This window comes from Rhinopithecus roxellana, chromosome 11 (genome assembly GCF_007565055.1).
Source record: "Rhinopithecus roxellana isolate Shanxi Qingling chromosome 11, ASM756505v1, whole genome shotgun sequence".
NCBI classification, from domain to species: Eukaryota; Metazoa; Chordata; class Mammalia; order Primates; family Cercopithecidae; genus Rhinopithecus; species Rhinopithecus roxellana.
Window position 1 is genome coordinate 605,764 of NC_044559.1, and position 13,037 is coordinate 618,800.

General features: G+C 37.3%; 1 protein-coding gene across 17 annotated transcripts in view; it reads left to right on the forward strand.

Annotated features, from left to right (window-relative positions):
• Nucleotides 1-13,037, forward strand: part of ZNF248 (zinc finger protein 248) — an 80,238-nt gene that overhangs the window by 20,142 nt on the left and 47,059 nt on the right. For 5 of the 17 annotated variants that reach the window (XM_030940883.1, XM_030940882.1, XM_030940879.1 and 2 more), the window contains 3 exons: nt 2,409-2,483; nt 2,819-2,914; nt 7,414-11,578. In XM_030940883.1, the coding sequence (XP_030796743.1) occupies nt 2,432-2,483; nt 2,819-2,914; nt 7,414-8,912 (1,647 nt within the window). In that variant the 5' untranslated portion in view covers nt 2,409-2,431 and the 3' untranslated portion in view covers nt 8,913-11,578. Of the gene's footprint in view, nt 1-2,408; nt 2,536-2,818; nt 2,915-7,413; nt 11,778-13,037 lie in introns of those variants that run through there. The other 12 variants (XM_030940888.1, XM_010380619.2, XM_030940890.1 and 9 more) reach the window with 4 other exon arrangements.

Here is a 13,037-nt window from a genome sequence, read left to right on the forward strand (position 1 = left end):
GTGAATCAAAATTCCTGTTATTCTGCATCTGAACCTGAAATTGATATTGTCATTGTTTTGGATTTAACCATTTTAATAAATGTTATGGTATCTCATTTTTGTTTCTGTAATGACACATGATGGTGAGCATTTGTTTGTATGTGTATTTGCTATTGGTCTGTCTTTGGAGATGTGTCTATTCAGATCTTTTGCCTGTTTTTCAAGTTGCATAATTTGTGTTCTTATTATTGAGTTTTGAGGGTTCTTTTGCATATTTTGGTTCTAACACCTTTTTAGATAAGTGTTTGCTAATAGTTTTTCTCAGTCTGTGGTCTATTTTTTCATTTTTGTAGAAGCATCTTTTGCAGAGCTAAACATGAATTTGATGCTATAAATTTCTCTCTGTGAACTACTGTCTCTGCATCCCATAAATTTTGATAAGGAGTATTTTCATTTAAAACACTAAAAAATTTCTTTTGAGACTTCCTCTTTGATCTATAGGTTGTATGTTGTTTAGCTTTCAGGTATTTGGAGGATTTTTCAACCGTCTCTTGCTTATTGGTTTTATTTAATTCCATTGTAGTCTGAGAACATGTTTTTTGTATAATAGCTATTGTGTTAAGTTCATTAAGGTATGTTTTATGGCCCAAAGTACGTTCTATGTTGAACATGAACAGAATGATAGAATGTGTATTTTATTGTTTGGGATGAAGTATTCTATAAATGTCACTTAGATCAAGTTGGTTGATAGTGCTATTTTGGGGCATTTATGTACTTACTGATTTTCTGCCTGTTGATCCATCAGTACTTACAGGTGTGTTAAGCCTCCAATTGTGGTGTATATTTCCAAGTTTTCCTTTTACTTCTATCAGTTTTTGCCTTATGTATTTTGATAGTCTTTTGTTAAATGCATATTTCAGATTATGTCTTCTTTAATATGATTTTGAACCCAGTGCAATGAGCTCTTAATTTCAGATATTGTGCTTTTCAGCTCTAGAATGTCCATTTTATGTGTGTGTGTGTGTGCACGTGTTTGTGTGTATACATGTGTAAGAGGTGTCTGAGAGCACACCCAGGTTGTTAATGATGCCCTAGGATGACTCAGCATATTTTGGAGCATGGCATTAGAAACCAAAATTGGGGTGCTAGGTGTGCCTGTTGTTACTGATGTATTGTTTCTTGTAGATCCATAGTTATACTTATGGCTATGATTTATTGTAGTGAAAGGATACAAAGCAAAATCAGCGAAATTCCTAGAGTTTTCTCCCAGTGGGGTCTCACAGAACATGCTTAACTCCTCTAGCAATGACATGTGACAACGCACGTAAAATGTGTACCAAGGAAACTCATTAGACATTTGGTGCCCAGAATTTTTATTAGAGGCTGGTCACATAGGTACTGTCTGCCTATCATGTACCAAAATTCTAGACTCCCAGAAGCAATGCACATGTCGTGTATAAACCGTATTACTTACACAAACAGCTCAGGCTCAGTGAGCTGTTCTTATCAGAGAAGGTTAAGGTCAGAACCTTTCTGAAATCCAAGCTCCCAAGTGCCCATCAACGGTGATCTTTTATAGCAGACCTTTCAAAGGGTATTAGTCTCAGGCTTGCTGTATTAACCTTTTTCTGTATAACACACATACCATGTATGTGTTGAACTTCTCCCATTTTCTCATTTATTTTGTTGATATTTTCTTCTGTTTTGTTGAACATATTAATTATAATTCATTTTGAAGTTCTTGTTTGTTAATTCTACTATCTCAGTCACCTGTGAGTTTGCTTTTGTCTTTTTTTCATTGTCCCTATCTCTTCACATACCATGAAGTTTTTTACTAGATGCCAAATATTGTGTTTAAAAACAGAAACATTGGAAACATTGGTGGAAGCTCCAGAAGATGATCTTGTTGAGCGGAGAGGATTCGTCCTTTTCTCTGATGGGCATGTAGACTGCAGGGCAGTCACTTGAATCAATATGTGCTGAGCTTGGTCATATTCATTTCAGTCGTATTATTTTAGTAACAAAGTTTTGCTTCCTTGATGACAGTTAACTTGATAATGTAAAAGGTAATATGAAACAACGAATATTTCCTCTGTAACTTCAGTCTCCTTGGTACACACTGCTAGTTCCTGCAGTGTGCAACTTAGTAAATGTTATTCTGTGTATCTCCTTATCAGGTCATAAGCACGCTGGGAACAGGGACCATGTTTGTCTGTTTTCACCAGTAGGATTTGCAGCAGCTAGCACAATTCCAGACCCTTAATAGAAACTCAATTTATACAAGATATTTTGTTTTCTATATAGTATAGCACAGAGGGAGGTAAACTATCTGTCATTTTTTAGTAAACTCTTAAGATATTAGTTCTCTTAAATCTTTTCTATATCATCTAGTTCTGACCATTTCATGTAAAAAGAGTATACTATTACAGGAACAAGTGTCATTCAAGGATGTATGTGTGGACTTCACTCAGGAAGAGTGGTATCTGCTGGACCCTGCTCAGAAGGTACTATACAGAGATGTGATCCTGGAAAATTATAGCAATCTTGTCTCAGTAGGTAAGGAGTTTTTTTCCCCACATGACTATCCATAGCATGCATTTACTAGTTGATGAAACGTGAATGCCCTGTAGTTTTCTAAATTAAAGCTTGAGATTGAAGTCTCTGAGATGACTGATCTCATTTGGCCACCATAAAGGTGCTCTTCCCTCCTCAGGGATTGGTTCATTTGTGCACCTTCTTTGAGTAGCTGGTGAAGCTGTGCCTTTCTTCCCCATCATGTGTTCAGAGCCCCTGAAACAAAGCTATTTAGCCCCAGTCCTGTGTTATTTTATCTTAACAGGGTATTGCATTACTAAACCGGAAGTGATCTTTAAGATCGAGCAAGGAGAAGAGCCCTGGATATTAGAGAAAGGATTCCCAAGCCAGTGCCACCCAGGTGAGTTAGTGATTTCAAGGCAGATGAAAGCCAGAGGAAATTAGAACTTAGGTAATTGGTTTAGAATTTGTCACCTTTGAAATATTTTTTAGAAATGTCTATTTTTAGCTCCAGACCTTTGGAAATGATCAAAAACAATTGGCCCACATCCCTGTTACCTTAATCACTCCTCCATATGTTATTCTCACTCATAAATGCTTTTCTTGGCTGGGTGCGGTGGCTCACGTCTGTAATCCCAGCACTTTGGGAGGCTGAGGCGGGCGGATCACGAGGTCAAGAGATCGAGATCATTCTAGCCAACATGGTGAAACCCCGTCTCTACTAAAAATACGAAAAATTAACTGGATGTGGTGGTACGCTTCTGTAGTCCCAGCCACTCGGGAGGCTGAGACAGGAGAATCATGTGAACCCGGGGGGTGGAGGTTGCAGTGAGCTGAGATTGCGCCACTGTACTCCAGCCTGGTGACAGAATGAGACTGTCTCAAAAAAAAAAAAAAAAACAAAAACAAAAACAAAAACAAAAAAAAACTTTCTTTTATTTTTTTGACATTTTGAAGTATTTTACTTATACCTATAATCCAAACCAGTTGGCTGCATTTTAGATATGTTTTCTTGGTTAGTTTGTCTTTATCTTTTAAAATTGTTTACCTTCCTTCTGTTGTCTTGGACACCTTTTGTTAGCTGACAGGTATTCATGCAATCCTTCCATATTTTCATTTAAGAACATATGATGAGCACTTACTATGTCTGTTATGTTTTAGGTAATTAACAGAATAATGTCCCTGGTATCCTAGTGTGTATTACAATAAAGGACAAAAAGCATGTGTGTGCACATGTCTGTGTGTGTGTGTATATATGTACACACCCATGTGCATATGTGTGTGTATATAGGTACACACACACAGTTGGGTCATGGTCAGTGCTGTGAAGAGAATTCACACGGGAAAGGAGGATGAAGAATGACGGTATAGTCTGTTTGGCAAGTAGGTTAGAGAAAACCTTTTTGAGAAGTTCCCACATTAGAGATGAGGCTTTAATAATATGAAAGTGTGAGTTATGTGGATTCAGAGTAGTCCAGGCAGAGAGAACATAAGATACCAAACCTCTTAGACAGGTGTGTTCTTAGAATGTTTGAACACTGTCAGGGAAACCACTGTGGTTGGAAGCTAGTGGGCATGGTGGAGACTGGTGGGAGATAATGTCATGAGAAGTAACATGTGCTATGGTAGATACATTAATTTTACTTTTGGTGCTATGAGAAACTGTTTGTTTTGAGTAAATGTAAATCAGCTTAAGTTGTCAGATTGGATTTACAGTTTAAAAGGATCTCTCTGACATCTATGCAGTGTATATACTGTGGTGGGTGGTTGTGGGCGGCATGAGTAGGGATAGGGTACCATATGTGCTTCAGAGGAGAGAGGATAGTGGCTGAGACTGTGTTGGAGGTGCCAGAGGTACTGAGAAGTGGTAGGTTTGTACAAATATCTTGAAGATGGAGCCAAGAGCATTTGCTGTCAGATTGTATATGAGAGAAAGGGGAATCAAGTGTGACCCCGATAATTTTGTCTCAAGCAGCTAGATAAATTAGGTTATCATTTACTGAGACAGAGAAAAATTAGAGAGGAGACATATAAGGGAGTTATCACGGATTTAATTTTGAACACTAGAAGTTGGAGGTAACTGTTAGAATCAAGCCTGTTTTTGACTAGGAGATTAGATATGTGTAAGTACATGGTTGAGGCCAGAACTAGAAGTATCCATTTTAAAGGCATCAACTTTAGATGATGTTAAAGAACTGAGGCAGAATGAGATCTTCAAGACCAGAAGTCAACAGACTTTTTTGTAAATGACCAGATAGTAAATGTTTGAGGCTTGGCAGGCCACATATGGTCGTGGTTACCGCTGCTCCTCCTCATCTTCTTTGTTTTCCTTATTCCTTCTCTTTCTCCTCTTGCTCTTTCTCTCTCCTCTCTTTTCCTCTTCCCTTTTCTCTACTGTCTCATCCAGCTTTTTCCCTTTAAAAACTTAAAAAACATTCTTAGCCCAAGGGCCATTGCCTTGTAGTTATATGCCAACCCCTTTTCTAGAGTGTGATTGTATGTAGGTGAGAGTAGTCCTGGGACAGTAATGCTTTTAGTAAGTATTAAATTCATCCCATAGAGGATATTGAAGAATAACAATCTGAGCTACACAAAAACCAGAGAGCCTGGTTTCCTGTAGTCAAATAAGGTACATTCTTCCACGTTACTGCTGTCTTGAATGGCAACCATGGCATCGCTGTGCTAATAAACCTGTTAATATCTCCTACCGGTCCCTTTGTTCCTATTGTTATTTTTCATTTAAAACTATCTTCTACATACCTTTATATTCTCACTTTTCATTGATATAACTCAAAAGCAAAACTATGTCTGTATTCTCTCATTCCTGACTCAGTCTAATTATTAGTTGTCTAATTTCTAATTCCTAGTTGGTTCTTTTCTCTTTTTTTAGCCTAAATTATTCAATTTATCTTCCTTTAGCTTAACAAACTAACCTAAAGTTGCTGCTTATTAATAAATTAAATTTCTCTTTATTTTCTTTTTTAAATTTTAAACACTTGTATCAAGGGCTGACTTTCAATAGATCACAGCAAGGGAGCTGCTCAGTAAATTTCCCTTTCAATGACTATGATAGTGTAGTTGTTTGCTACCTGTCTTAAATTTGTTTGTTTCTGCTCCCTAAAATTTATGTCAAATCCCATCCTATTCTATATCTTAAATTTTATTTGCAAATGTTTTCTCATTTATTGAAAAACTTCCATTCTTGTTTGCCTTGCCTTTTTTCAGGTAATTCATACTGTGTTTGTAAAGTGTTTAGACATTGAATAGTAATGGCTTGTTATTATTTAACTTGTTTTAAGTTAGAACTTAATTTTTTGCTGAAATTTAAATAGCCCAGATTTTATGACATTAACCCACTAGTGGCTGTATGCCAAAAACTCAGACCTGTTCATATGGCTTAGGGTTGCTTAGGGTTTCTTTCTGTATTGAGATTTTTGTTCTCCAAAAGAGAAGGGCCTCTCTTACTGATTTGGATATGTTGATAATTACTTTGTTGATTATCTGTGTAGCCAGATTTAGGAGAGATCATTCATTTTCATACATTTTGAAAGTATTCTATGGTACTCCTTCTAAATACACATTCCCATATTTTGTCCTCATGTATTATAGCTGATCAGGTACAGGTTGAAAATAATTCAGTGCATGTTGCTTTATAAGAATAATGTACAGTTTACTCATTGGGGGCAGAGGAAACAAGACTATAGTAATACCTGCCAAAATCTGGACTCTGGTCACAATAGAGGCAATAGCATTGAGCAAGGGATTTATTTTATGTTACAATGAATTATATAGACAGTAACTTCTAAAGGATGGATCAAGTGGAGCCTTAAAATGGTAGAGGTGTTATAGAGATTTTTGCTATCATTATTTTATTATTATTAGTTTTTGTTTTTAAGTTAAAGTAGCAGTTCACTGAAGGATATCCAGGATCTAAGGAGAGATAAGGATAGAATGTTTCTAGTTGAGTGGAAGGTATGTTGTTGGGGATGAGCAATTTCTGAGAGTCTAATCTCTAGCCAGACTGCACAGAAATATTTTTAATAGATTTGCATGATGTTGAGAAGACGAGGGTGTAAACCATGCTTTACCTCTGCCGAACTTAATTCTTATGTTTCTCACTACCACTCACTCTATTTCCTTTTTTAAAAAACTCCCTTGAACTCATTCTCTGTGCGTTTCCTGCTCTTTGAAAGAACAGCTCTCAGAATATCTCTATCTCCTATTTATCATGTCTTGAGTTTATTTCACCTTCCCTAGTATGCTTTTCCTACAGCGTTAAAAGAAATTATTTCTTCTCAATAAAACTTAAAGAAAACACCGGATCTTGGGCTATATAGGACTATTCTTTTGAACCCAAGGAAGTTGATGTTTTCAGAATGTTAATTTTCTTGCTGATTCAAAGAAAGAAGCGTATACTCTGGTGGGAATTCTTCCCCAGTAAACTGTGTGTGAGTGGATTAGGACCAAGCTCTATTTTGTCTCTACCAAACCTAATTCATCCTCTGAAACCTTGCTAATCTTTACCATCTCTTTATTCAGTGTTCATTGTCTCTGTTGGGTTCACCCCATTTTCTCCGAGTTTTTCTATTTCGGAATCAACCACTCTGGTTCTCTGTGCTGTGAATTTTATTTCATCTTTTCTTTTCAGTTTTGAAGGTTATATTTATAAAGTGTTAAATGTCATTGCCAACTTCCTCTCCCTGTTTCCACTGAAGCATGTTTATGTTTTCCACCTAAACCTTGGTGGGTAAAGAAAATGTACACTTGAACTCAGTTCACACCATGAAACTGAATTTAAAACAAAAGAATTGACTGTATGATAGGGCATTTGTGTAAAAGTCCAGTTCCATCAGAAATGTACTAAGGTTCATAAGATGTGGTTATTTTTCTCATTTCTAGAAAGGAAATGGAAAGTTGATGACATGTTAGAGAGCAACCAGGAAAATGAAGATGACCATTTTTGGGAGCTTCTATTCAACAACAAAACAGTAAGTGTAGAAAATGGAGACAAAGGAGGCAAAACTTTCAATTTGGGCACAGACCCTGTTTCTTTAAGAAATTATTCCTATAAAATATGTGACTCATGTGAAATGAGTTTGAAAAATATTTCGGGCTTAATTATTAGTAAAAAGAACTGTTCCAGAAAGAAGCCTGATGAGTTTAATGTATGTGAGAGATTGCTCCTTGATATTAGGCATGAGAAAATCCCTATTGGAGAGAAGTCTTATAAATATGATCAAAAAAGGAATGCCATTAATTATCACCAGGATCTCAGTCAGCCAAGTTTTGGCCAACCTTTTGAGTATAATAAAAATGGACAAGGCTTCCATGATGAGGCAGCATTTTTTACAAATAAGAGATCTCAGATGGGAGAGACAGTCTGTAAATATAACGAATGTGGAAGAACCTTCATTGAAAGTTTAAAGCTCGATATATCTCAAAGAACTCATTTGGAAATGGAGCCATATGGATGCAGTATTTGTGGGAAGTCCTTCTGCATGAATTTAAGGTTCGGACATCAGAGAGCTCTTACAAAGGACAATCCTTATGAATATAATGAATATGGGGAAATCTTCTGTGACAATTCAGCTTTCATTATCCATCAGGGAGCTTACACAAGAAAGATTCTCCATGAATATAAAGTGAGTGACAAAACCTGGGAAAAGTCAACTCTCTTAAAACATCAGATAGTACACATGGGGGGAAAGTCTTATGATTACAGTGAAAATGGGAGTAATTTCAGCAAGAAGTCACATCTTACCCAGCTTCGGAGAGCTCACACAGGAGAAAAAACCTTTGAATGTGGTGAATGTGGGAAAACCTTCTGGGAGAAGTCAAACCTCACTCAACATCAGAGAACACACACAGGGGAGAAGCCCTATGAATGTACTGAATGTGGGAAAGCCTTTTGCCAGAAACCACACCTGACCAACCATCAGCGAACACATACAGGAGAAAAACCATATGAATGTAAGCAATGTGGAAAAACATTCTGCGTGAAGTCAAACCTCACTGAACATCAGAGAACACACACAGGGGAGAAACCCTATGAATGTAATGCGTGTGGGAAATCCTTCTGCCACAGATCAGCCCTCACTGTCCATCAGAGAACACACACAGGGGAAAAACCCTTTATATGTAATGAATGTGGAAAATCCTTCTGTGTGAAGTCAAACCTAATTGTACATCAAAGAACTCATACTGGGGAGAAGCCCTATAAGTGTAACGAATGTGGGAAAACCTTCTGTGAAAAATCAGCTCTCACTAAACATCAGAGGACTCACACAGGGGAGAAGCCGTATGAGTGTAATGCATGTGGGAAGACCTTTAGTCAGAGGTCAGTGCTCACCAAACATCAGAGAATTCACACGAGGGTGAAAGCTCTTTCAACATCCTGAATGTTAGAAGCCTTCGTACACCTGTGAAATTGGTTATACAGTTTCAAAAAAGGATATTAGAGAAAGCCAAAGAATGTCAGACATTTGTAGAAAATGACTTCTTGTTTGAATATGTAAAAGCTTTCAAGAAAAATTAAAACCTTTCATTAGAAAATTTGTACTGAGGGGAATTCTGTTCACCTAAGTAATATGGTGAAAATATTTATCTAGAATTTATGTTGTTTAGTGTTATATTCCAGGCATGATACCAAAATTTTATTGCAAATATAATGGACAATATTCATTTATACCCATATTCACAGTGGGATCTGAAGCTTGTAAAAGTTGAATGACAGCAGCATTAAACATACATGTGAAGAGTCCCTGATGTTTGTAGACCTTATGTGAGTATGCTAATATAACAAATTTGAGTATGCTTGATTTGTATATTGGAATTCAACATGATTGTGACGAGAAAGTACGTACCTTTAATTGAGTAACTACTATGGTATGTGTTAATATTTTCCACACTAAATACCATTGGTGTCTTTATAGGTTGATATATATGTGTATGTACATATGTTTGTATGTATATGTAAATATATTTCTACACATATACTTAAATGTAGTGATGTGCTAGTATAACCTCATACTGACTTAAAAGTTCTGCTGATTGTTAAATTTTAAGGAATTTTGTGAGCCAGTTATTAAAAAGTCATTATTTAAAATATGTAAACTTACAGTTAAATTAAAAACAAAGGTAATAAATACTCAGCACTCATCACTTCCTAATTATTTTGCTACATTTCACTATTACCTTTGTTGTTTTACTTATTTAATCTGTGTGATGAAAATACTGTATATAGTGTGCACTGCACATCTGTCTCTTCCCAACTCCACATGCAGTGCTGTCTTGTTGGTAGCTTGGACTTAGTGGGAGTGTTTACACCATGGAAATTGACAAACTATAAATCAGGGTTTTAATTTTCTCAGATAACCTGCTGTCAAATATTTACAGCACATCACTGTGTATATATGAAAATGTATTTGGCAATACAAACTGCGTACCCCTTCTGTTTCCTGACGTAAATAAATGGCTATGGCCATTTACAGCTGAACCGCATCTTCAAAAAAGAAGCCAAAAATATTTTCGTGAGGTTTTTAACTACCTCTGAATCTGTCCTACTCTAAATACTACCAGAGTCCCTTTGTAGTTTGGCCAGTATGTGTTTTTAGTGAAATATTATTTCACAAAGAACTATATCATGTACCTTTCCTCTGACTGTTTCCTGGCATATATGCATGAATATGGCCATTACTGAACTATCACTTCAGTAAAGAAGTTAAACAGTAGTTTTCTGAGGTTTTTCAGCTACCTCTGGGTCATTCTGTAATGTAAATGCTGTTAATAAGAATGGTTTTTACATAAATTATGCAAAGGTTAACAAACAGTAATACTGCACTCCTCAAATAAAAAGTGGCGGTATGTAATGAAAGGCCCTTTTCATACCCTTGGTATTTCATTATGTATCTGTTTAGGCATGGCCTATGTGACACTAGTTCTGTGTATTAGTATTTTAGAGTGTCTCTGCTTCCCTTGTCGTGTTGTTTCCTTTGCCCCCTCTTGGAACACAGTGGTCAGCAGTTCTAACAGACACTGCCCACGTGATGGCCATTCCCTACTTCATCCTTGCTGAGCTAAATTTTGTATTTTTGTGCATTCTTCTCCCAGATGACTTAGGTGGTAAGTCCAGATTAGTCAAAGCTAATCATGGAAGTTCCATTTTAATGATTTTGTTGGGGTGAACTTGGGAGCAGTGAGATGTTTGGGAATTATTGTGTAGTCCTTCTGGGAAAGATCTCCTTGATACAACATTGTCATGACATGAGAAGAGACTCTGTCTCTTCTGCTGGGCTTTTTCATGTCTGTACATGCTATTGGCTTATCGTTTGTATCTGAAGGGCAGTAGGCTGAAGATAACAGTGCACAAGGTAGGAAAAGCCAGTTCAGAGGTGATGTTGCCGAGCTACTCTGCTCTCTGTACCTGCTCTCCACTGGGACTTTGTATAACCCTCAATAACTGTTTTTTATTTGGTCTTAGGGCTATCTGATACTTAAGAGCTGAAGGCATTCTAGCTGGCACAGAGGAATATTTTTCTAAGTGTTAATGTTCTATATGGTAATTGGGGGAAGAATTATTTCTTTTGACAAGTTAATATATGGATGGTTATTTGTATCAGCCATGGTTCTTTCTGGCGGAAAACAGAATTCTCCAACTAAAAAGATTTTAATGGCAGACTGATTACAGTGGTGTGGGCCAGAAACAAGGGGCTCTGAAACACCCAGAGACTTGTGTCAGCAGGAAGCCATTGCCATTCTGAGCCTTGAAGGGCAAGGATGGAAACAGTGTTACCAGAGCCCAGTAAGAACTGCTGTCATGGAGGAGGGGCCACCTTGTAAGAGACATCATTACTACGAGAACTGTGGTGCCAAATTGCTGGTGCCTCTCTTTGGAGAAACCAACCAGATACATCTGCGGGAGAGCCCAGGTGGGCACAGAGAAGGGTGGAGAGAGAATCTGGGAAGAGAAATGGAGAATAAGCAGCACATTGTTTTTCATTTCTGTAAATTCCTATGTAGAAGGCTCAGTGTTAGAAATAAAGTTACTCTACTAGTTGCAAGTTAAGTGTTTCTGTTTGTTCTCCTTTCCTATTGGCATAAGTAAACTCCCTTTGGAACCACGCAGGTATATCCCTCCTTCAACATGTGTGAAGCAGACATTATATTAAATTACATTATTCATATGTCCCTGTGGTGTTTCTTATTGTATGTGGTATAAAGTAAGCAGCTCTGTATCCTTCCAAATAAATAGCCAGTTGTCCCTGCACTATTTGATTAATTCACCCTTTCTTGTGTTAATTTGATACATTTTTATTATGTACTTAAATATGTGTTATGACTATTCCTTTGACTGCTCAGTGCAACTTTTCTGCATTCTTCTAGTAATAGAACCTGTCATAGTGATCACGGTGTGGCATTTACCCCAATCCTGGCTCCACAGAGTACTATGTCTTCATGTCCTCCACATTTGTATTGATCCAGAAATGGTAGTTTGTTACAAAAGAGACCAGTGACAAGCCATCCTAGAATATTTTTATTGGGCGGTCACTGTAGACCAGAGAGTTTGTGTCCTTATTACTTCCAGCAGTCATATTGAGAAAGTACATTTGCTCTGTAATCTACTGAAAGTCAGTCTGCAACACAAAAATGAAAAAAGAAAAGATGGCTATGATAAGCACCATAAAGAAAAATCAAAATAGGAAAAGTTGTCAGATACAAGGTTTGATTTTAGATAGGATGGAGAGGAAAAGACCTCACTGAGCAGTCTACGTTGAGGGAGGAGTGATGTGGATAGTATCTTGAAGAATAGTGTGTTCACATGTGTGTATCTAACACATGCATGTAAACCAACAACTTAAGATTCTGTTTTATGAGATCCTTACCCTAATTACCTGTAATGTACTTTGTTGATATTTTCTCTTATACTGCATTCTATTAAAAGAAATACTTTTTCCCATATACTAAACTGATCTCACAATCAACAGTTTATCCCCCAGTGCACTCATGTTTAAACCAGGATGAGAATTGCTGGGTCATAGATCTGTGATTTCTGAAATGACTAATCACTCCCAGTGCCTGGAAATAGTTTTCTGATAAACTCCTAAGAGCCTGTTTTTGGAATTGGGCTTACTTTCTGTCTTGAAATTGCCTTCCTCTGGTCTAGTGGGCCCTGTCACTTCACACCCTACCTATATTTAGCAGGGAAATGTGGAACTATTGCTTCTGGTAGGGTTCAGCCCATGGGTATCCTTGATGCCTTCAACCCCTACCCCTGTTTGCTGCTGGCAACCAGAGACTGTGGCTGTGACTGCCCTGGATCCTTTCATCATATCTCTCCTTTTCTGAGGAAGACTTACCTATTCTCCTTCCTGTTTTTCCACTGAGTCTTCATCTGTCACCCAGTGACTGGACACTGCACGCTCAACCTCCTCCCTTTGAGGAACTCCAACTCACTTTTCCCAACCTACCTCTCTTCTCAGATCTTGCATTCCCAGGCTTGTCTTTCAGACAACAAAAAACCAATG